Source organism: Peromyscus maniculatus, chromosome 22 (assembly GCF_049852395.1).
Source record: "Peromyscus maniculatus bairdii isolate BWxNUB_F1_BW_parent chromosome 22, HU_Pman_BW_mat_3.1, whole genome shotgun sequence".
NCBI classification, from domain to species: Eukaryota; Metazoa; Chordata; class Mammalia; order Rodentia; family Cricetidae; genus Peromyscus; species Peromyscus maniculatus.
Genome location: NC_134873.1, coordinates 43,946,404 through 43,970,794, shown reverse-complemented (window position 1 = coordinate 43,970,794; position 24,391 = coordinate 43,946,404). Strand labels below are relative to the sequence as shown.

Here is a 24,391-nt window from a genome sequence, read left to right as displayed (position 1 = left end):
AGAAAGCAAGTTTTAGGTTTCCACACTCACATTAGTAATACCAAGGTGCAGATTAAATGAAACCCTTATCAACACCTCTTATACGTTTGTTTGTTTGTTTGTTTTGTGCCTGCAGAAGTTGATGTTAAAATTCAACATAAAAATTAAGGAACCCTGAATAGCCAAAACCATCATGAAAAAGAACCAAGTATGAGGGTTCACACTCACCATTCTTAAACTCCATCTCGAAGCTTTTGTGAGTGGTGCTAGCACTCACAGATGATATAGCTGATGGAATCTAATTGGCAGTCTACAAAGGAACTCACATTTGCGGTCAACTGATTTTTCACCAGAATGACAAGACTACTCCATGGGGGCAAAATGGTCTTTGAAACAAGTGACTCTGGTATTACTGGACATCCATATGTAAAAGAATGAAATTGGAACCCTTCCTTACGCCATACGCAAAACTTCTTAAGATAGTCTAGAGCTGAAACTACACAAACTCTTAGAAGAAAAGGTAGGAATAGTGCAGGGAATACAGCTCAGTGATAGAGCACTTGCCTAGCATGAGTAAAACTCTGAATTCAATCTCCAATAATGACAGAAAAAAGGTTTTTAGTCATCAGGGCCTTGCTTTGGCAATGAATTAGAAACAAAGGAAAAAGAACAGATGAGTACATGTCAACACTAAGACAGGATCATGAGTTCAAGGCCAGCCAGCTTGAGCTATATAGTGAGATCCAGGTCAGTACAGGCAATTAACAAGAACTGGTCTCCAAAACTCCAAACCAAACAAATACAAAAAGTTTTCAACTTTAGAGTCAACAAGATGGCTCAGGAGGTAAAAACACTCGCTGCATATATGCCTGAGGGTCTGAGATGGACCCCAGAACTCATGCAAAGAGAGAGGCAACTCCAGAGCATTGTCCTCTGATCTTCACACATGCCACCCATGCACTACACTCATACATACACAACACATCCAGACACAATAATAAATAACAGTAAGGGCTGCTCAGTGGTAAAGGTATTTGCTGCCAAGCCTGACAACCTCAGTTCCATCCCCGGATCCACATAGTGGAAGCAGAGAACTGACTTCAACAACCTGTCATCTGCCCTCCACACAGATGTTGTGGCACTCATACAAACGATGCGCGCGCGCGCGCGCACACACACACACACACACACACACACACACACCAAGCACACACACACAGCACACGCACATGCATGCATGCATGCATGCACACTAAATTAATCTTAAAAGTAAAATAACAGAGGGGCTGGAGAGATGGTGTGGCAGTTTATTTTTATTTTTGTGCTTTAAAGGGCACTATTGAGTGAAAAGGGTCTGGAAGGACAGCTCTACAGTGAGGAGCACTTATTGCTCTTGTAGAGGACTTAGGTTTGATTCCCAGCACTCACGCAGTGGCTCACAGCCATCTGTAACCCTAATCCAGAGCATCTGATGCCCTCTTCTGACCTCTTCTGCATGTAAGCACCAGGTATACACATGGTACACATACATATATGCAGACAAAACATTTATATACATAAAATAAATAAAACTTTTAAAAAAGTAAAAACAAAGAATAGGAGGGCATTATCTACAATTCATAAGGGACTTAGAATACATAAAGAACTCTTACAACTCAAAAAGCAAAAACATATTTTTTAATGGGCAAAGAATGTGAATAAACATTTCCCCATGGAAGACAATCAGCCAATAAGCAAATGCAAGGATATTTAACATAATTAGCCAGCCATCAAAGAAACACAAATTGAAGCCAACCACCCAATAGGCCAGCTGCAACAAAAAGAGAAAGTAGCAAGTGTGGGCAAGGATGCTGAGAAACTGGAGTCCTTACTCATCACTGGTAAGAACAGAAAAAGGCCCTCTGGAAAAGTCTGTCAGTCCCTCTAAAGTCTGACCACATGACCCAGCAGCTCCACCTCTAGTACTCAAGAGAAACAGAAACATGAGTCCACTAGAAACTGCAAACAAATGTTAATGGCAGAAGTATTCAGAGCACATCAAAGCAGAAAAGACCCAATGCCATCAACTGATCAGTAGACACGTGTGATCTGCCCAGACAATGGAGCATTACCTGTCAATAAAGCTAATGGAGCACGGATGCAGACTACATCACGGATGCTGTAAAGCACTAATGTAAGTGGGGGACCAGCCACCAAGTCCGCTTCTATGAAAAGCCCGGACCTGAGACTCGACAGAGACAGCGGCAGACAGTGCTGCAGAAGAGAAGAGTGTGAGGAGGGAGGAATGCGGAATGACTGCTGATGGCGGCCAGGTCTTTTATGGTGAAAAAAAAAAATGCTCTAAAATTGTACTAACTTTGTAACTCTAAATATACTGAAAAAAATTAAAATACTCAACTATTAGTTTCAAAAGCTACACAGTGTGTAAGCTATCATTTCCACAAAGCTGTTAAACACTAAGTGACAGACAGCACACCAAAACAATTACCTTCTAGTAATGCAATTAACATAGGCAGCATGTTAATAAATGATACAAGACGCAGGACACTTTGCTGTACTAGTCAGTCATATCTAGTTTTAACTATTACATGATTTCCCCCAAAGAGCATTTTGACTGACAAACCATATACCTTGAGTGTGACCTTCCATCAAATATGTAGTCTACTACAAAAGCAACTGCTATTCCAGACTGTACGGCACAATTCAGCTAACTTAAAAGAGCAGAAGGGAGCTGAAATAAGGAAAGGAGGCCAGTGTACTTACATCAGGCTCTAGGGTCACACACCGCTGAAACGCCTTCGCTGAGCCCATGTAATCTTCCAAGGCCAAGTAGGCACAGCCTAGAGAAAACCAGACCCCAAGCTGCAAAGACCGAGAGTCAGAGTTATACAAACACATACACACATTTGGAGGATACAATCTGAACATATTTAAGATGCTATCAAAGGATACACTTCCATGAAGAACGCAGAACTACACTTTATTTGCCTTGTGTTGAGTTTAAATGTAGGAACTCTAGTGGAGATAAGGTATACTATGAAGCTTTCCAAGCTATTATAACAATGAAAGCATATACAATATTAATATTAACCACAACTGAGCAATGTACCACAAACTAAGGACAGAGATCTGCTTTCATCCTCCATTCCCTCAGATAACCTCCACTGTTTAACCAAGAACAGCCTCCCTGGCATGTGTCTGTGTAGGCACGTCTGCAAAAAACTTGGAAGATATAAGGGTCAGAATCTGGCTGAGATTCAGAAAACAGATAATTACAAAAAAATTCTTTTCAACGCATGGTTTCCTTAAAATTCAATAGAACCTGTCAAGGGGAGATATAACTGGTAAAACATCAATGGCATTAGTCAGAAATGCACCAATTATGGGTTAGGTTTGTTTTCCTTTAAGGGGATGGAAGCCTACTTTCCTACAGACTGAGCACAGAGGCAGGGAAAGGAGTGGGAAAGGAAAAGACAAACTCAACATCTGGCCCCACCTTCCCTGTGGGCAGAGGAGGAGCTACCTCCAAGTCCCTCTTCCCTAACCAGCCCCACAAAAACCTGTTCCATATGGAAGGCAGAGGCCTGGAAGGTCTTTAAGCAGATAAAGATTTTTAGCTGATAATTAGAGAGAAGGCTTCCAAAGCAAACATCCTCAGGCAATTTAACACTTCACTCTGAATGCACAGGAGGCCATAAATAACCACCAAGGGCCTTCCTGCAGAACAGATTTTGGTAGAGGCTAGGTGAAGGTTAGAGAGAGAGGTGTGCATCTGCCGGGAGGAAGAGGAAAACTTGCTGGAAACTAGTTCCCTGCCCTCAGCTATGGGATTTCAAGGTGAGACAGCTCACCACTTGGCTTTCACCTGGTTATTTATAGACTGAATGAAAAGAACCATTCAAGGCAAACACATTCCCTGGATGTGACACAATCTGAAAGGCCCCAAGTCCAACCCTAACTTATGTGACAATATGTAAAAACAGTCCCCGCCTTCCCACCAAGTTCAAAGTTTTGAAGCCTTCAGGCTGCATTTCCCCAGTTCTCGATACAGCCTTATCTTTAACATCTCTGAAACAAAGACATATCTGGGCTTTTGTTTGTTTGCTTGGCTTTGGTTCTGGTTAATTACACAGGTCCCATTCTGCAGCCCAAACTGGTCTCAAACTCACAGATTCTCCTGACCCTAACACTAACCAGGTGCCAGGGTCACAGGCACACATTGACACAACCCGATTCCTCCAGAGAGTTTGGCCAGCAGAAGTTTTGTTTTATACAAAGTGTTACTTATAATGCAAGGAACCCTTCCAAGATGGCAGGTTAGAGGCAATGAATTCTAAATCACTTGGAATTAGGATTATCTTATCATATTCCGGAACTAAGTTAGAAATATTGCAGACTGCCTTCAAGAGTCTCAAAATGTCTGGGCCTCAGTTGCCAAAAAACCCAAATACTTCCCCACATGTTGATTTGAAGAAAAAAAAAAAGAGGCTGGGGCTGGGCGGCGGTGACACACGCCTTTAATCCCAGCACTCTGGTGGAGCTCTGTGAGTTCCAGGCCAGCCTGGTCTACAGAGCAAGATCCAGGACAGGCACCAAAACTACACAGAGCAACCCTGTCAAAAAAAAAAAAAAAGAAAAAAGAAAAAAAGAAAGAAAGAAAGGAGGGAGGGAGGGAGGGAGGGAGGGAGGGAGGGAGGAAAGAAAGAAAGAAAGAAAGAAAGAGAGAGAGAGAGAGAGAGAGAGAGAGAGAGAGAGAGAGAGAGAAAGAAAGAAAGAAAGAAAGAAAGAAAGAAAGAAAGAAAGAAAGAAAGAAAGAAAGAAAGAAAGAAAGAAAGAAAGAAAGAGAAAAGAAAAAAGAAAAAGAGGCTGTGTAAAATCAAGACACAAATGAAAAACCTTATTTTCCAATCCACCAGAAAAAGATGAACAAATACTTCAAATAACAACACTTATGGTATAGCTCTGCCCACACTGGTCTGATGAGGTTTATTATTTACTTTTAAGTTTTAAGTTTTAAAGACCAGCTAATGCCTTATACTCAGTGTCTTAAATTTTAATGGAAATTTAGACATATAACTTAACCTAATATAAAGTATTAATATGGTCCTTGTGTCCTTCACCTTTGGTTATTATTTTTTTTTTTGCAGTTGTTTTAATAATTTAAATCCCAAGATCAGTTAACTACTGGCCTGCACCCATCAATACTAGGTACACGAAGGGAGAAGAGGCCTTCAGACATCCTGCAAAGCTCTCATTTTGAAACCACAGGGTCTCCCAGTTGCTTACGGCTGACTCACTGCATCATTTCTATTTTCTATTTCTCAACTGAGGTCTTTAGAATGTGAAGAACTGTGGACAACCCTCGGCATTTCTTTCCCTTTACTTTGAAATGATTACCTGAACGACCACCATCAAGCATGGCTGCTGAGGCCGGGGAGACGGCACAGAGAGCAGCAGCTCTTGTCCCACAGCCAGACAGGCACAGCTGGGAGGCTGTGCTAGCCCGACATACTCAGAGCAGCGGCGGCAAGAGACTCTCTCAGCAAGATGACAGGACGTTGACTCCTGCGAGTTGTCTGCTGACCCCACATGCATGCTGCGTTAGTCACACATGCATGTGCCTGCACACACGCCATATGATATATATGGAATAAACAAATCAAGAGGCCTCAGAACCCTTCACAAAAGTCCCCAAACTACGGTTGAATTCTGTAAGCTCCAAGATCACTATTATCTAGCCCACAGATGTCAGGTGGGTAAGAGAGCAGCTTCATTACATGTTCTGGTGGCTACATTTCTTTAAAAAAAAGTTTATTTTAATAATATTTAATTCTATATACATAAAATGAGAGTGCATCAACATGCTATTAAATATATAAAATGACTGAGCTATTTTATATCCACTTTTTGCCGACTAAGTCTTTTAACTCTGATGTGTATCCAGGACTTGCAGTCTTGCCCCCTAGGAGGAAACACGCCACTGTCTCCTCCCTTAAGCGCAAATCCAAAGACCTGGCTAGGGCAGGGTCACCCCAGGAAGGTGAGCTCACCTTAAACCACGCTAAGGAAACTGGCGGGATGACGAGCCCACTGGGATGCAGAGTTCCCTTCCTGCCTCCTAGCACAGCCCAGAGCCTCCAGGAGGATCTGCAGCTGTGTGCACCTTTCTAAGAAGAAATAAATGTGCACCCTTTCATTTTTCTCTCTTGTCTCGTCAGGGTGCTGGCCGGACCCTAAATATGCTCTGTCTTGGACTTCGGGCTTCCTTATTCTCTAAACACCACTTCCACCCTCCTGTGTGGCTGCCTGTCACTGTGTGTCTCCCCTCCATGCCAGCTTAACTCAAAGGGCAAAGTGTTTTCCTTCTCTCCTCCAGGCAGCTGCTGAAGTTTACAGCTTGCCCGCCCTGGGAGTTTTCTTTTCAATGCTAATAAAACTGTACTCAATTTTCCCATTTGAGTCTATTCACAAATTATTTTATTAATGGGCCTAAGAACATCAATGTCCCCAGTATCATATGGTGACTCTGGCAGTACTCCCCCAAATTTCTGGTAACAACAGTATGTATTAACTTTGCCTAGCCACATTCAATCCAACCTTTCATATACCAGAATCACTCCTGTTCCCTCTCTCTAGTCAAAATAATTTTCACTTAAGGAGCATCTATTAAATATATTTCCACTATGAGCTTTCCATTTATAACTTCATGTAGTCCCCACAAAAACTCTGCTAGGGAATGTCACCCATTAATGGAATGCTGAACGAACAGGACCTATACAACCACACTAGTGTTACTCCACTTGGTCACACTGCCTCCCAATATACCATCCTACACACAAGCGGACCATACTTGTCAACAGTAAAGAAATAAAGGGAAAAAATAGTGCAGATAACATGCACTGGGACACCCCAAAGATTTGCTCATCTGTTTGCTTGTCTACCTTCAGAGCACGCAGTGCATAGCTCCTTCCCCAAAGGCTGTCTTGATGCAGACAGAGGAGCAGCAACATGGGGGTGGGCATGTTCAGACAGGGGGAAGAGCTGAAAGGGTCTGGCTAAGAATGGAAAGAAGCAACTGCTTGTCAGAGAGACTCTGCTGAGATTTCTATGGCGCTCACACATCTGGGGCAAGTCAGGAGGCCGTGGCTACTACTGGCCATGACCTAGGGAAGCCAGAGTCTAATGTGTGGGAGCCAATGCAGAAACACAAAAGCACAACACTCTGGGTTTTTGGATGAAATGATGCCTGTATTTAAATAATGATTGCTTAAGTGTTTTATTCATTTATTTTTTTTTTAAAAAAAAGAACATAGGTCCTGTTTGTTCCCTCCCAGAGCCACATAGAGCACAACAGAAGTGAGAAAATGGCTGATTTAGGAGGTTCTGAGCACCTCTGTGGCTTCAGCCGTAATACTGAACCTCTGAGTCTTTGGATGTTAAGGTGTGTGTGTGGTGGGGGTGTTAAACAGACTAAAATTCGAAAGCTCTGAGACTCCCCAGAAGTGACGGGGTTCATAGGTACGCTGGTGCCATCTAGCGGTGGGATAAATACACTGGTCATAAAAACAGTATTCAAAATCAGGTTTGAAGAGCTAAAAAGGGAGTTCATTCAATTAGAGGCCTTAGACATTAATGCAAAAGAAGCCCAGATACAAACACAGCCTAGAGAAAAGCTTGTTCAAAGCGTCAAGGTTCCTAGTTCCTGGAGCAGCAGTGTGTGTGGTGAGGAGAACCAGTACAGAACTTCATAAACTCCAATGCCTGAAATGGAAATTAGCCATCCCAGGGCCAACACAGAGTACCTGCCACTGGAGAATGGTGAGACTATTTTTCTGACTGAAAAGATAACTTCCAACAGTAAGCCATCGTATGAAGGCTCAAGAACAGACTGGCCTGTGCCTTGCCCCTTGGGGTTCAGAAGCAGGTCTCCAGCAGCAAAGCTTTGCCCTCCCCACTAGACTTGTTACAGTTACAGCCCAGATGGTAGCACAGGGCCCGTGTCTCTTGGCAGTTTTACATCTTGGGCCTTAGGGGTTTGGGTTTTTCTTATTGCTTATCAATATGAGAAAGGAAAGAATCTTTTGTTTTCTGTACATATTATCCACACACGTCCATCCTGTCTGCCCACTGGAATGTAAGTACCAACCTCCTAGGATCTTCTACCACAACTAATACAACTTTACAACAGAAACTATCCGATTACATTTCAAATAAAGATAGTTGACCCTTTCAAAAACTAAAGAGCCAGGTATAGTGGCACATGCCCATAAACCCAGTGTTAGAGAGTCTGAGGGGGAAAAAAAGAAAAAGACAAATTCAAAGCCAACCTAGGCTATCTAGAAAGACCCTGTCTCAAAACAAAACAAAAACCTCTAAAACAACAGACAACATCTGCCCCTATCAATGAAGGACGAGCACAGGCCTTCGGATGATGAAATCACAGAGACTGGGCTATGAAGGCCTGGCTGGCAGGGAAGCCTCTAGAGACTCACTGGGTTATCAGGTGTTGAGTGGTTCCCGAAAATCAATCTTACAACTTCATTTTGCTCATAACAAGAGCCCAGTGACTCTTCATTAAAGGGAAAAAACCTTGTAAGCTGACAGCTTAAGGTATTCAGGGCTCTAGAACGTGGCCTTGGCCAACATGGTATTGTGTCCTGCCATGAGCTCCTCAGAGAAGAAGAGCTCCGGAGCTGGACTCAATGGACAGACTGAGTACCGGCTCCAGTCCTCATGAACTCCAGGGGCTGGTTCAATTATTTCTTCTCCATAAGAACCTTGGTGATTGTGCTGCTGGTTAAGGATACTCAGAGTGCTTACAAACCAGTTCCTGGAAGCTGCTCATATGCAATGCTAGTTGTTATATTACTATTACGAAATATAAAATAAAGTCAAACTCTACAGTTACCAAGAATATTTGTTTTCTAAGATTTCTTACAAGAATCTAAGTTTTCTATGACTCTATTTGCATATGCAGGCTCTCGTTCCCAGAACACACGTTCCCAGCTTTCACTTCTGTCCAAATCTAGCATGCTCTTTAGATGCATATCAATACTTACTTCTCCTTCAGGCCTTTTCTGACCATCACAGCCTCATTCACCTCTAGGCAGCAAAAGCACATCGCCCATTTAGTCTACCGCTGGTTAGACCCACACCTCTTCTCCCTCCATTTAAGACACATAAGCCAAAGGGGTGCAAGTCTGCATCTTAGTGTAATCTTCTGCATCTCTCGATATCACTGAATGGTCTAAAAGGAACCCATCCACATTTACATACCAGCTAGGTCAGCAGTGCTTACCAAACGGGAGCTATGTTCCTCCAGTCTCAACAAAGTGCTACTCCCTGGTTCAGAGCTAATACTCCATCTCTCCCCAGTCCACTGTCCCCTAGTGACTGGCCTCTCTCCTCAGCTGGCTTCACCCACCTTTGTCCACCCGAGGGTTTCATTTCTGCCCACAGCCAACTAAAGACCCCCAGTACCTCAAAAGCTTTACTTAACCCCTCTGCTCCAAGTTCAGCGATACATCTGAGCCTCATCTCCTGGGTGTATCTGTAAGGAAGCACTCTGCTGATGCTAATCTGTTGTCTAACCTACAACTCACTCTTCAGTCTCCAGAGTGTTTCTGAAGGTCACCAGTGACCTCTTCGTGACCTTCTATGAATTTTGTGGCATTTGGTGTCACTCCCTGATGCTTGTTCCTCCTTTAATTTCTATGATCCCTCTCCCTTGGCTCTTTCCCCTCTGGCCAAGTCTGCTGTGTTGACCCCAGTGTGTTCTGTTTGATTTGTATTCTGGTAGTATCCTTTTTCCTACCTCCCTCCAATTGCTAGAGATGCCCAGAGTACAAGACTCTGCCTAATAGCCTCAGCGGGTACCATGTTCTCTAAGGAATTCACTTACTAGTGTGGTTCCAACTCACGTCCAAAGAACACCATCTGCACAATCCACTCTGGCTCACAAGGGGGCTTCACTCAGGCCTTCACTTTAGCTCTAGGGGGACTATCAGCTATCTTTGCTTAAACCACCTTATATTCAACATCCAGAACTGCATCACCTGTCGTGCAAAAAGTTATTTTTCCCTTCCTGGACTTCCTAGAGCTAATTTAAGAGATATCTGGGTCTGGAGATGTAGCTCAGTGGTCTAATGTATACTAAGCATGTGCCAGCACCCAGTAAAACACACACACACACACACACACACACACACACACACACACACACTGGGTATCCAAAATGATTCCAAGGCTTCCCTCAACGCAAGAGTAAACTCAGAAAATGTTCCTTTGTAACAAACTTCAACCTATTCCTGCTCATACTTACTGCTAAAGTCCCTGACACTCGCCTGTGACATTCATTCTTCATTTAAATTTTCAACAATACCATTTGTGACATATTGGTCATTTACACAAAATCACAATAGAGTCCTCTATCCATGAAGTTAGATACCCCTAAAGCAGGGCCATAAGTGGTTCAAAACGGATTCTCCCTCTATCATTTTCCAGCACAAACTCTCTGCTCTCTGCTCATAGGTTGGTGCAGCCCACTGCATCCCACATTTGCATCTGGCATACGGCAGGTACTCAGTACTGTTAGGTCAGGCAACCACACAATGTTCTATTCCAACAATAAACCTTTCAAAAAGACCAAGAACACTAAAACGATGTAAAATACATGATTTTTAAAAGCCTATCTATTAACTATTAACCAATTGTTGGTTTTCTTTTGTCAGGGGATTTAAAATCAGTGTATTAAAAAACCCATATTCAAAACTAAAAGTACTGTAGGTATATAAGAGGCTAAGGCAAGAGGACTAAGAGTTCTGGTCCATTTTGGGCTACAAAGTAAGAAAGTATCTCAAAATATTACCACCACTACTACTATTAATAACACAGAAGCTACTTAATGGAAAATACATAAATCAAAATTGCATTTTATTTTGTGTAATTTGTGTCCTCTAAAACTAATAACTTCTGCTGTGGGATGTTCTGTAGGTCCTGTGGGAGCCCATTCTCAGGTTCTTTGTGGCGTTACCCAGCAGGTCTGTATAGAGGATGATTAGGACCATGGGCCTGAGTGCAGGTGTTTGAGATGGTCTGCACTTGGCTGTGCTGGGGGATGGTCTGTATGTCAAGTTGCTCTGATTGGTTAATAAATAAAACCTGATCGGCCGTGGCTAGGCAGGATAAAAGGACAGAAAGGCAGAAGGAGATGCTGCAGCCGCCGCAATGACCAGAGAGGCTGCAGCCGCCGCAATGACCAGAGACGCTGCAGCCGCTGCCATGACCAGCAGCATGTGAAGACGCCAGTAAGCCACCAGCCACATGGCAAGGTATAGATGTATGGAAATGGATCAATTTAAGATAAAAGCACAGTTAGCAAGATAAGGACAGTTGGCAGGAAGCCTGCCACGGCCATGCGGTTTGAAAGCAATATAAGTGTCTGTGTTTACTTGGTTGGGTCTGAGCGGCTGTGGGACTGGCGGGTGACAGAGGTTTGTCCTGACTGTGGCCGAGGCGGAAAAATTCAAGCTACAAACTTCATCTCCAATGTTTGTTTATAGCTTACATGAATTTATAATAGCATTTAGAAATGTTAGATTTCTATGACAGACTAAATTCCCAGTACTTTTTATACAGCAAAAACAAGACTATTACAAGAAATTGATCAATGACTTTTCACTAAAAGTGCTAGTACATTAAGTGTGTGACCTCATTTTTCATATCCACACTTGAAAACTATACACATAAGAAATTACATATACACAAGAAAAATTAATATATTAAAACTACAGAAATAAAGACAAATGTCACATAAAAAAACTACACAAATATTTTGCTCATTTTCATTTGTTCTACATAAAAAGTGAAGTGTTAAACAATAACAAAAAAATTCAACCCTTGCTGGAGGATGTCTTTCTGTACACTGTGAATATATGTTGCTCCCAGTGGTTAACAAATAAGCTGCTTTGGCCTATAGTAAGGCAGCTTAGAGGCAGGTGGGAAATCGAAGGAGAGAGACAAGAAAGAAAAAGGCAGAGTCTAAAGAGACGCCAGCCTGCCAGCAGACCAGTAAGCCATGGAACACATGGCAAAACATAGGTTAATAGAAATGGGTTAATTTAAGATATAAGAGCTAGCTAGTGGGGTTGGGGATTTAGCTCAGTGGTAAAGCATTTGCCTTGAAGCACAAGGCCCTGGGTTCAGTCCTCAGCTCAAAAAAAAAAAAAAAAAAAAAAAAAAGAGCTAGCTAGCAAGAGACCTGCCATAAACCATACAGTTGTAAATATTAAGCCTCTGAGTGATTATTTTATAAGCGACTGTGGGACCACAGACCAGGGCAGGACTGGAGAAAACTTTCAACTACAAACCCTCACAGCTGCAAGTTGCATTTGGATATAGCCTTTTTTCAAAAGAATTATTTGTATGTTTTTGGTTCTGTGTATGTGTGTCTGAGTATAGGTGTGTGCACATGAGTGCAGGAGCTGCTGGAGGCCAGAAGAGGGCACTGATCTGCTGGAGTTACAGGCAGTGGTGAGCTGGTCTGTTTCCCTCCCCTCACTCCCCTTAGCTCCCTGCGCCCAAAATGCAATTAAACTCTTCAAGATTTTAATTAAAGAATTAAAACAATTGTAATCCTTAAAGAATTACACTCCCTCGCTGGTAGAGCCACCAAAATAGCAAGCATACACTGGGACAGTCACATGAACTCTTGAATCCATGCTTTTCCTCAAGCTCTTTGCCCACCTGAGAAGCCAGCTTCTCTCTAAACCATCTTGTATTTCCCATTATCCATTCAACAGCTACCTCCCACCTCACATCAGCACTATGCTTCCCCCACCCATCCAGCAAGGTGACTACTTCTCTCTCCAGTATCTTGATTATCTCAGTCTCAAGTCCAGTAACATCATATGACCTTACAAAAAAATCAGTTAACTAAGGCAAAGAGTTAAGGAGAAAAGCTTTTCAATAGAGAGGAACAGAATAAAGAAAAGGAAAAACATGTGTGGAGCTGGATTGGGACTTGACAGGAAGGAACATTTTCCTTTTTCCATGTGACACATACTGGTTTGACATCTAATCAACTCATTTTTATTGTTTGCATAAAATCAGGACAATGGGAAGAACGGCAAAAAACAGACACAAGAACCCAAGTTTTAAATCGGTCTATATGCCAGCAAACCCTGCCTTGGAGATTTGGTTAGGTTTCTCCCCTACTTTCTTCAGCTTTTAGCACCTCAAGTCCCCGAAGTCCAGGCTTCAATCTGACTAGTTTCTCGAGTCTCATGGGAAAAGAAACAGGCAGGTATGAGTAGATGGTAGCTAGGAGTCTCAAAAGCACCAGTGTTAACCGTGGGTATTCTCGCTCTCCAAGAAACACACCGTGAACAGTGTCAGCATTGCAGCCCATCCCTGACATGAAGCCAAACAGTGCCATTTTTATACCAGTGCTCTGCAGATGCTTCTCTCCACTTACCTAGATTTCATATTAGATCTGAAAATGGTGGCAGCATTTTTATTTTTAAATTCTAGCTTCTCTTTCTTGTGACACTTAAAGGAGACAGCACAGTGTGACGACAGCTCTTTCTTCAGGGACATCCATCCTTGGGTCACAAGTTACCAAGTCTGCGGTGTTGGAGTTACAGCTTGTAGCAGTTCTACACAACCAGAGCACCAAATGCCTGTGGCACATGGCATCTGTTTTCAGTCTGCCTGAACTTAAGACACAGGGCAGGCTGCGAAGTAGCCTCCTATGATATCTGTCTGCACTGTGGGTCTGCTTTGAACAACTATCATTTCTTTGCTTTAGTAATCAGTTCTAAATTGTAGGGCCATCGAGCCTGTCAAGTTTCCCTTGCTACCTCCCCCAAGTCAACCAGAGCTGTGTGGGACTGACATTAACAAGAACAGGGATGGTGGTGGGTAGGGCACGGGGACTAGGGAGGAGAACAGCCCAGAATACGCACTAGATGCAGGAGTCTGGAGTCCCGAGATGTCAGGAAGGAAGGGAAATTTGGGGAGTTGAAAGCTGCAGACAGTATTTAAAGCTATGGGGCTATGGTGAAGTCACAGCAGTGGCTGCAGAACAAAACACAAGAACTAAAGCCTTAGCCTCAGGAGCCCGCAAAGGGGACTGAGGAGGAACAGCCATTGAGGCAGGAGAGAGATGATGGTGCTGGCGTGTTGACAACAGACTGGGCATCTGAGATCTCAATTCATAGATCCAAGGTACCTGGCACTCACTCGGTAACTGCGGCTACAGCAAGCTAAGATATAGAATTCATTTTCCTGGCTTGCATGGCGTCTGCGGCTAGGTAAACTTTGGGCAGAGGCCACTACACCCCGCAGGATTCAGTGCAGTTTTCTAGAAAAGTAAAAATTTAAAAATACTGAAGTTGTACTTTACATCCTCTGAAAGAGTGATTTAAATTAGAGTACAACTTTTCAACCAGAGCACTACTGACATGACAGGCCAGGAAAATCAGCATAGATAGCTATGCTATACGTTATGAGTATTTTTCCCCAGCAACTCTGGTGTCTCTCCCTTTCAGAAGCCAAACAGCACATACCCTCACTTCCCCATTATGAAAACCAAAATTATCTCCAGAAATTACATAATCACATGCAGTTAGAATCGCTAAGTTGGTACAACTGCCAACAAAAGCCAACTCCAAAGTTATACATTAAGCATTTTTGCTGCCAACTAATCCCCACTAAATTCAGTAGGTTCACGGTATGTGAATGCATCCTACTCTTCTCCAGAATGCTACATGCCACCAACCAAGCTTGGCGGACACTAATTGTATGCAGTATTCAGAACAGTGAAAGCAAGCGGTTAGCTCAACCTGTCAACACATGTGCATGCACACACACATACACACACCTTAAATTTTGTTTGAAAAATACCATAATGAAACCTAATTCTTCAAGAGCTATTTTTTAAAAAGCATTATGCAGTTTTGTTTTTTGTTTGTTTTCAGTGTAAAAGACTTCCAGGTCTACCTTTTTTGCACGCGCATTTTTGTATCATTTCAGCACTATCCGTAACAGGCAAGAGGTGGGAGCAGTCTGAGTCTCCAGCCAATGAGTAGGCAAACAGAATGCGGCACAATGGAATGTCTTCCGTCTCAAAAGGAAGAGGGTCTCATCTCACTGTAGCATGGATGAACGCTGAGGACACTATACTAAGTGAAATAAGCCCGTCATCAGAGATAAACACTGAAGGCTGGAAAGACGGTCAGAAGATAAGAGCACTGGCTGTTCCTGGGGACAAGCAGGACTAGGTTCCCAGTACTCACAGGGTGGCTCACAAATGTCTGTAATCCCAGTTCTGGGGGATCCAATACTGCCTTCTGGCCTCCAAGGGCACCACACACATGTGATGTACTTGCACACATGCAAGCCAAACACTCATACACATGAGAAAAAAGAGACAAATGCTGTATGACTCTGGTCTTATGCGGTATGCAGAATAGCAGAATCCATAAGAAGGAGAGCAAATGGTGGCTGCCAGACTTGAAGCGAAAGGAAAATGGGGCCCTGCCAATGGACTTAAGAGTTCCAGTCTCACAAAATCAAAGGTTGTGGAGACCCGTTGCCCAATAGTACGAACCTACTCCATATTAATGAACTGCATATTCAGAGATGGCAAATTACATGTTACATATGTATTTTTTAACCTCAGCTAGTGAGAGGAAAAAAAAAAGTGTTGGCTCCATAGTCATATCATCTGGATTTTAATACCAGCAGGTTGCCCAGAGAGGCACCTGGCTGTAGTAGTGTTATTGAAAGCATCAATAACCAGTTTTAAACCAGAGTTATCCAACCAGCAGCCCATGAGCTGTATGGACTCCAAGATGGCTATAAATATAGCCTGATGCAAATATCATGCATTTACTTAAAAGATTATGATTTTTTGTTGTTGTTGTTGTTATTGGGTTTTTGTTTTGTTTTTCGAGACAGGGTTTCTCTGTGTAGTTTTGGAGCCTATCCTGGATCTCACTCTGTAGATCAGGCTGGCCTCAAACTCACAGAGATCCACCTGCCTCTGCCTCCCGAGTACTGGGATTAAAGGCTTGCGCCACCACTGCCCGACTACATTATGAGATTTTTGATGATGTCTTTGGAACTTGATTACATGGTTCTTGACTGTGAACTCTGTAACTCTCCAAGTTGTACTGCATCATCACACAGTGTATATGTGCTCTTCTTCTTTGGGTGGATGACAATACTCGAGCCACAAACATGACTGATTATATCAATGATGATGTCATTGAGGAGATGGCTTCTTAGTGCCATTAAGAGGCACAGTTAAATTAACACAAAGCAGTAAAAAGTTATGTTAAAGTGATTTTCTTTGTCTACTGTCAGCATATCTGGTTAATTACTTGGGTTGCCCTGGAGATGGTAGGCAAAAATCAAGGTCTCATAAAATTAATATTAGATGATACAATCATTGCCCCAAACATACATTCAATGAAGTTTCACTGCACAGTACATCAAGAAAACATATGGCCAAAAGCATTAAAAATGGGCAACATCTGCCAGGCTGTGGCGATGCATGCCTTTAATCCAAGCACTCAGGAGGCAGAGGCAGGTTCATCTCTGAGTTTGAGGCCAGCCTGGTCTACAGAGCAAGTTCCAGGATAGCCAAGGCTACACAGAGAAGCCCTGTCTCAAAAATCCAAAAACAAAACAAAACAAAACATCATACAAATTGTTATCAAGACTGTGAATTTTATAAGGGACAAGAGATTAAATCATCAATTACAGGAATTCCTTAAAACAGTCCATCCAGGCTTTTTTTAACAAAAGAAACAAAGAAAAAAAAAAGGTCTAGGGAACACCACTACTTTTCAGGAATAAGATGGCTAAGTCAAGGTCAAATATTAAAAAGACTTCATGGTTCTCAACACGTCATCACATTGCTTGTAGTTATCAAAACAAAAGTTATGCCAGAACTTGACAACAAAATCTAACTCATAATCTTAGCATTTTTAATGGATTTAACCACTCAAATGATCTAAACATGTTTCTTTGAGGTAAAAACCAATGGTTCAAGCTGCAAATATGGCAAGCTCAGATTAAGGCAGACAATTTTACGCATCTTGACACACTGGCTAAGTACTGTCCTGTGAACAAAATATGCAGCCTTGCTTCTCACTTTGACACAGAATTTAAAAACAGATTTCAGGATTTCCATGAAAACAGTAATTTGGTATATTCATGACTCCATTTTCAGGTGACACAAATCTATGTTACCTGCCAACTTACAAATGGAATGCATAAAGCTGCAGTCTAACATTCAACGTAAAGAGAAAACTGTGATCACGTGCTTTCCCAGGCTTTTTTCGGGTCCTATCTTCAGAGATAACTATCTTCATAATAAACATCATGAATTATTCATGTCATTTTTGACAGCACCTAGATTTGTGGGCAACTACTTTACAATATTATTTTAGATTTATTTATTGTATGTGTACGCATGTTTGGCCTGCCTCTTTATAAGCGTGCTGTATGTGCCTGGTACCCAAGCAGGTCAGAGGAGGGTGTCGGTCCCCCTGGAACTGGAGTTCTCAATGGTTGCTAGGACCAAACTCCAGTCCTTGGTAAGGGCAAAGTGTTCCTAACTGTTGAGCCACTATTTTCAACAAAGCACACTGAGCGTAAAATCGGAACCAGACTGTCTGATAAGCCCTTGAGGGCCTCCTGAGAACCAGAACTGTTTCCATCAAACCAGATACTGATGCGCTCACTCGGTTTTCAGTGCCATGTCAAAAGACCCACTAGGTCTGTTACTTTTATAACTCTATATTACATTTATGGTTTGTTTGGTTTTTTTTAATCAACAGTTTGTTAGTTAGAGATGTTCATTTTCTTTACTAGTGGTCACAAACGGGGCGGGCCTGTTCAATGACCTTAAAAGACCCTCTGGAGGCAGCGCATGGTCAGGATCACTATGTGAGGGCCTTTTCGCTTCTCTGTAGTAGCAAATGTCACACAAACTGTACAAGCTTGTTCTCATGAGCTTTCATTATTGCTTGTGGCATATTTAATGTGTGGCACGGTTCTTCCCCATCTAGTGTGACTGATGAACCAAAAGGTCGGCGGCCTCCCCTAGTCTAAGTGTAAAGACGTTCCTGAGTCTGTAGGTTCGGCTCGCCCTTTTCACTGCAGCTTCCTTTTGAACAGGCAAGGGATGGATGCAACCCGGGTTTTCAGCAGGTGAATTATTCAAGTTGGTGCGCATGCTCAGGTGCCATGACCAGAGAAATGAGAGCAAATATAAAGTGTGACAGAGAGAGAAGAGGCCATCTCTCAGAAAACCACTCCACCAACCGAGTATATTACGTGTAATGAAGGAACCTCCCCTTAGACACAGGACCTCTCCTGCACATTTATAAAGTTACAAAGTTGTTCGTGCGGGCAGGAGAGATGACTTCATCAGTCAAGTGTCCAGGCATGAGGGCCCGAGTCTGACTCCCAGAACCCTGTAAGAAAACCCAAGTGGCAGCACACCTTCCTAATCCCAACCCTGGGAAGACAGACAGCAGGACCCCCAGGCTCAGGGGCAGTCAGCACAGCCTATTTAGTGAGCTCTGGATCAATGAGAGACCCCATCTCAAAACAAAGCTCGACAGCTCCCGACACCTGAAGTTGGCCTCTGCCCTCCACATGTGCCCAGACACGTGCACCTGCATACACACATACAGAAAACAGATTTCAAATGTTCTGATGTATTTGTGTGTGTGTATAAATCTAGACATTTTCTCCTTAAATGATCAATAGTCCACTGTACACGTTACTGTATTTATTGGCAGAAAACCCCAAGCCAAGAATCGAAGGTTTTCTGAGGTCTGACCTGCATGGGATTAATCTTCACTGAGCGTTCGAAGCACTCCACACATTCCCGAAACTCCTTGTTCCGAAGATGGAGGAGGGCTTTGGAGCGCTGGGCACGCGCACTTCGGTGTCGAGACAGCTCCCAGGCCTTGTCATAGCAGGAGTGGTCTTGCAGGACATCTCCAAGCAAGCAATACAAGCTTGGCGTTTCCTTCTTCTCCAGTTCTCGCCGAAGGATCTCTTCTGCCTGGGAACAACAACAAAAATAGCAAAATCGCTTAATTGTGACTACCTGCTATTTTTAGCACATGCACAACTTTTATCTCATAGTCTGTGTATTCTCAATTATTTGCTCATTTCATGGCTCGAGGGCACAGGCTGCCTGAGAAAGGCCCAAGGGAAAACAAATGCGGCCCCAGTGAAAAGGAACCAGGAGAGCAGGGCCTGCTCTAAGGCCCCGGGGTCCCCGGGCACTGGGGAGCCTCCTGCCTGTCGGGAGGTTCATTCCACCACTCCACGACTTCCCCGCTTTGCTTGGCCCCACTGCTGCTGTTGGGGAAGTGTCCTTACCTCCCCTCGCCCACAGCATTATTGGTGTGTAAGTGTTCTGTATTTAAGTTGTCGAAGAGGGGGCACAGGGCAGTTCCAAAGGAGACAATACACGAAGTAGAAAGGACAGAGAACTGAGGTAGAAGCCCGGTTATAAGGAGGCAGAGAGAGCAGGCACTAGTCACTGGACGGGCTCCAAAAAGCTGGCAGTTCTTTAGAACCGAAGGTCTCGGAGTCCTAATGGTAAGCTCCGAGGCTTGGAGCTGGAATTGTCAGTGGCTAAGGAATCCTGACTCCCTGGACCTACACAAAAGCTGCGGAGCCAGGGGGCCTGATCCTCAAGGCTTCGCCTGGAGCCATAACTCCAGCAGGTACACCCTGCTGCTGCTCACACCTGTCTACCTGATCACTGTTGGTAAATGCTCAACAGTACAACAGCTGCTGAAGACCATCACTTAACCAAGTTCTCCTTGCTTACCCATGACTTGTGTCCGGGTGGAGCAAAAGGTACCCAGCCTGACTGGTAACACCAACACCAGGCAGGCACATGTGGTTCCAGACAGTCAGCCCATTAGTTTTGGAACTTACAAGACTAATGTCCATAATGCAAGGCTACCTGATCATGTAAGCTCATTCTGTGCTTATTACTACTACACATCCTCAACTTACCTCACCCATGTCTGCCGTCCTGTTTCTGATAAATCGGCAAGCTCAAAGCCTGTATATTAGATTTAAGTTAAGTTAGACATATCTGTAATTACTAAGCTGTCTAATTTTGTGAACTCTTTTAAACAAGGGATGCACTTCTGAAAGTGTCTTAGGATGCTGGCACTTTTGCATTTGTGATATAGTACAGGTAATTTACAGACTGTCAAGCCTACTCTGGACATGGAATCAAAATTAATTAAGCAGTTTCCAAGGGAAAATAATTCTAAGTCCCTGAAAGCCAAAACAAACATGAAGTTTTATAATTCAATGTTTTAGAATATAAGTCCTCTATTCATAAATAATATATTGGTTAATAATGTATCTGACCAAAATTCTGTGACCCATAAAGACAAACATTTAACCCAAACTTCGAATGATAGTAGCTACACCATCTTTGGTGAAATAAGATTACAGTGTAGTTCAAAGCATTTCTCTTGACAGGATGGCATTTAAACTTTGTGCCACACCATTCCAGAAATTCCAAAGCTGACTCACTTAAAATTCCTTTCTGTTCTACCCTGTAATAGTGGAGTCTGTGGTCTGCAATAAACATCATAGTCACTCAGTATAGATGTGATTGTAGGCACTGTCTCCCTGGAAATCTGTGACCGCATCTCATCTGTTGAGTTGGAAGATGCCATGATTATGAAGGGTACAAACACTGGCAGTCCATGACCCCCAGTGAAGAAAGAATTCTGGAATTGACACCTTGGTGCCTCAGACTAAATCACCTACAAGCACAGACACTATGAAGGAACACTAGCGAGAGGTAAGTCAGCTGCTTCCAAACTCACTAGACAGTGGAAGGAAAGAAAATAGTCCTGGGTGTTCTCATCCTCAAGGTGGAGAACCAGGGGATTTCTGATGACCTCAGAGAGCCTGACGGCTTGTCGCTGTCCGGCTGATGCCTCCTACAGGACTGCTGATGCACAGGTAGGGCAGACTGAGGCTCATTAGTTCTGTGTAAAAGTCAGAGCTAATCAAATATGGTTCACTCTATGATTTTTATTTTCTCAATGGACTTTTAACTACACATCATTTTTTTTTTTTTTAATCCTTCAGCAAGTGCTCTGGGTGGGCAAAAATAACACTGAGTGCCTTTCAACGCTGGGAGCTTCTCCTGGATGCTGGGCTGGAGGCCTGGGCTGCCATGTAAGCAGTCCCACTGCCCCTCAGCTAATGCACGAGCTGAGGAAACCACTCCAGCTGCTCTCCAGCTCTCCTAGTGTGCAGTGCTTCTGCTGGCATGAGTGTCCCAAGCCCACGAAGCACCCACTTCACCACCACCTGACTGTAACTGCTGAGCAACCCCAAAGCCAGTTCCTCCATCACCAGCAGGAGCAGAAGAGGCCAAGATCACGAAAGACCAGGCTCAAGACCTTTTGGATTCGTCAAGGAACAGAAATCCCCCAACTTCCTCTGAGCCTTATGCCAGCAGAGGCAACAGTCTTCTCTAGTCGAGATGGATCCTCCTTCACCTTAAGATACTAGGACTGGCGCCTCCACCATTCTATCGGTCACAGCGTCTAGACATAAATTCACACTTAGAAGGCACTGAACGATTTTACTTTATACAGAGAAAACCTTGGGATCAAAAAGATGTTAAAGGTGTTAAACCAGAGACAAATGGGATCATAATTGAAATCAGGCTGAGCCCCTAGGAGAGTTCTGACTCACAATGCTAATTCAAACACCTGGGGATGGTTCTAAAGAATGTGCTCAACTACATGACTACACTTGGACTCAAATGTGGCCAAAAACTAAGCAAAGTTGAGATACTAGAAATTCCTCCTGTAATGTAAAGGAATCCAACATTCCGAATGGAGAGATTTGCTGATTTATTGTGTGCAACCTGCTCACCCACCCCAACTTTGTCATCCAGAGGATCTAAGGGTTGCTCCCTTCATCTTGGCTTTGAGAAACACAGTGCACATGGGAGAAGCAGCATCCCTGAGAAGGACTGTTATAAATGTGCCGTGTAATAGGGGAAAGCTTGGGAGGGAGGACTTCCGCTGTCAGAGCTTTTGGATTACAACAGAGATGATGAGACCCAAGGCCACAGAGACCTGCCAACTGCACAGCAAGCACAACAGGCATGGTGATGTGCAGCAGACACAGCCAGCTAAAGTCATGCTAGAGCAGCTGGACCAGCATGGATTCTAAGTGGTGGCTGACTGATCACAACCAAAGCTGACAGGCAGCCAACAACGGTCAATCCTGCTCTATGTAACACTTCAAAAAGTATCTGAGCTTCTACTCAAAATGCCACCTCTCACCCAGTTCCTATCCCTGGATTATCTTCAAAGACACAGTCTCTTAAACACCATAAAGGAGGACAATTACCACTTAGAAAGGACCATGTGATAATGTACCAAGTACATAACAAAATTCTTTTCTTCTTTTTTTTCCCCCTTTGGTTTTTCGAGACAGGGTTTCTCTGTGTAGCTTTGGAGCCTGTCCTGGAACTCACTCTGTAGACCAGGCTGGCCTCGAACTCACAGAGATCTGTATGGTGGTATTTTATTTGTACTGAAATGTGACTTTAATTGTATGTTAATAAATAAAGTTGCCCGGGAGTCAGAGCTATTAGAGCCATAGCAAGAGCGTGGCGGTGGTGGCGCACGCCTTTAATCCCAGCACTTGGTAGACAGAGCTAGGTAGATCTCTGTGTGTTCAGGGATACAGTCAGCATTGGAGATACACGCCTTTAAGACCTGGAGGGCGGTACTTACAGGTAGTGAAGAGGCAGTCATGTATTTGGGTTTACAACCAATGAGAAGGCAGAACAGAAAGACTATATTAAAGACAAACACACAGGAAGTAGCTCTCTTTCTGAGAGGTAGGAGCACTGCAGAAGGAAGGGTAAGATTTTAGCTCTGAGCTCTGACCTCTTGGCTTTCTCTTTTACATTGGTTCTGTGTTTCTTATTTAATAAGACAGTTGGTTACATCTACAGATCTGCCTGCCTCTCCCTCCTGAGTGCTGGGATTAAAGGCGTGTACTACCACCTCCCGGCAAAATTCTTTTCTTCTGTTCAGCTGTTAAGAATTAAACGTAGCCATTACTAGGTATTTGTATCCTGGGAAAACGCCAATATCTCCTCTTTCAGATTTAGTTTTTGGTTAATGCTAATTCTTTAGAACTTGTAGGAGTCAGTCCATTCCAGAGTAAGCCTAGTAAGTATCCAAACCCACCAATGATTACTTCCCTAGTTCCTGAACACACAGCAAGCTAGATATAATGAGTAGCCAGCAGAACCCCTCAGGGGTGTGACTCCAGCAAAGAGAGCAAAGCAATGGTCCCTGTGGCTTCACCTTTCCATTTAAAGGAATAAACCCAGCAGCATTGCCTGTCTACAAAGGCCACAGAGCGTTCCATCTAAACAGTTAACACATCTATTTAAACTAAGAACATGCGTAGGTCCTGGAAAGCACCATGAATTATTATAAATAATATAGGGTGGTACTGATTATAGCTACTGTCCAGGACATGATCTCTTTTCTGAAGCCCTGGCCCTTCTCTCTATCTGATGGCTACATACTGTCAGATCAGAGCACAGTGAAAATACACTTGTCCTAGCCTGCCTGAGAATGACATGAACTTTAGGCTTTGAATGTCTTACCAGCCCATCAGACCTCATCAGTCAATGGCCTTGATGATAATATACTGACAGAATTCACGAAACCAAGATAAGAAATGGTGTCAATGTCAACCAAAAACCAACTGAAAATCAACTGCTGTATGCCATAGCTTATTATGAGAAATTGTGTCAATGTCAACTAAAAACCAACTGAAAATCAACTGCTGTATGCCATAGCTTACTATGAGAAAATGCTCAACTTATAAAAATTTTCTTCATAATTTACCTATTTTTTTTTAACCAAGGAATCTACCTATTAACTAAAACAAGTAGTTATGGTTTTAATCTAAAATGTTGCGTATGAGCTCTTGTTTCTAACACTTGTCACAGCTATAAGCACTATCTTGGAACCTTTAGCAAACAGGGCCTTTGAAGGGGCTTGTTCACCTGGAACAGCTCGCCCCAGAGGAGAAAGCCCCATTCCTGCCTCCCCCAAACCTCACCCTCTCAGAGAAACCAGCAAAAGCCCAGTTCCGAGGTGGTGGCCCAAGACTCCGCCCAAAAGCTTACCATAGCAAGAAACCACCTTAGGACACTCATCATCCCGTTCCCCTATGGGGTATTTAAAGTGCTCCCTTTAGAATGGCCATGTGATTTCTCTCCTGCTCCCTTTCCAAAGAGTCACTGGGAATGTTTTGCTCACATTAAACCTAGTCCTTTACTCTTCAGTGTGAT

General features: G+C 43.3%; 1 protein-coding gene across 17 annotated transcripts in view; it reads right to left on the bottom strand.

The window, feature by feature from the left end:
- The window catches only part of Ttc27 (tetratricopeptide repeat domain 27), a 181,625-nt gene that overhangs the window by 34,155 nt on the left and 123,079 nt on the right, over window positions 1-24,391 (bottom strand). For all 17 annotated transcript variants that reach the window (XM_076559521.1, XM_076559522.1, XM_076559517.1 and 14 more), the window contains 2 exons: window positions 18,839-19,066; window positions 2,743-2,841 (listed from right to left, as the gene is read on the bottom strand). In XM_076559521.1, the coding sequence (XP_076415636.1) occupies window positions 2,743-2,841; window positions 18,839-19,066 (327 nt within the window). The remainder of the gene's footprint in view (window positions 1-2,742; window positions 2,842-18,838; window positions 19,067-24,391) is intronic.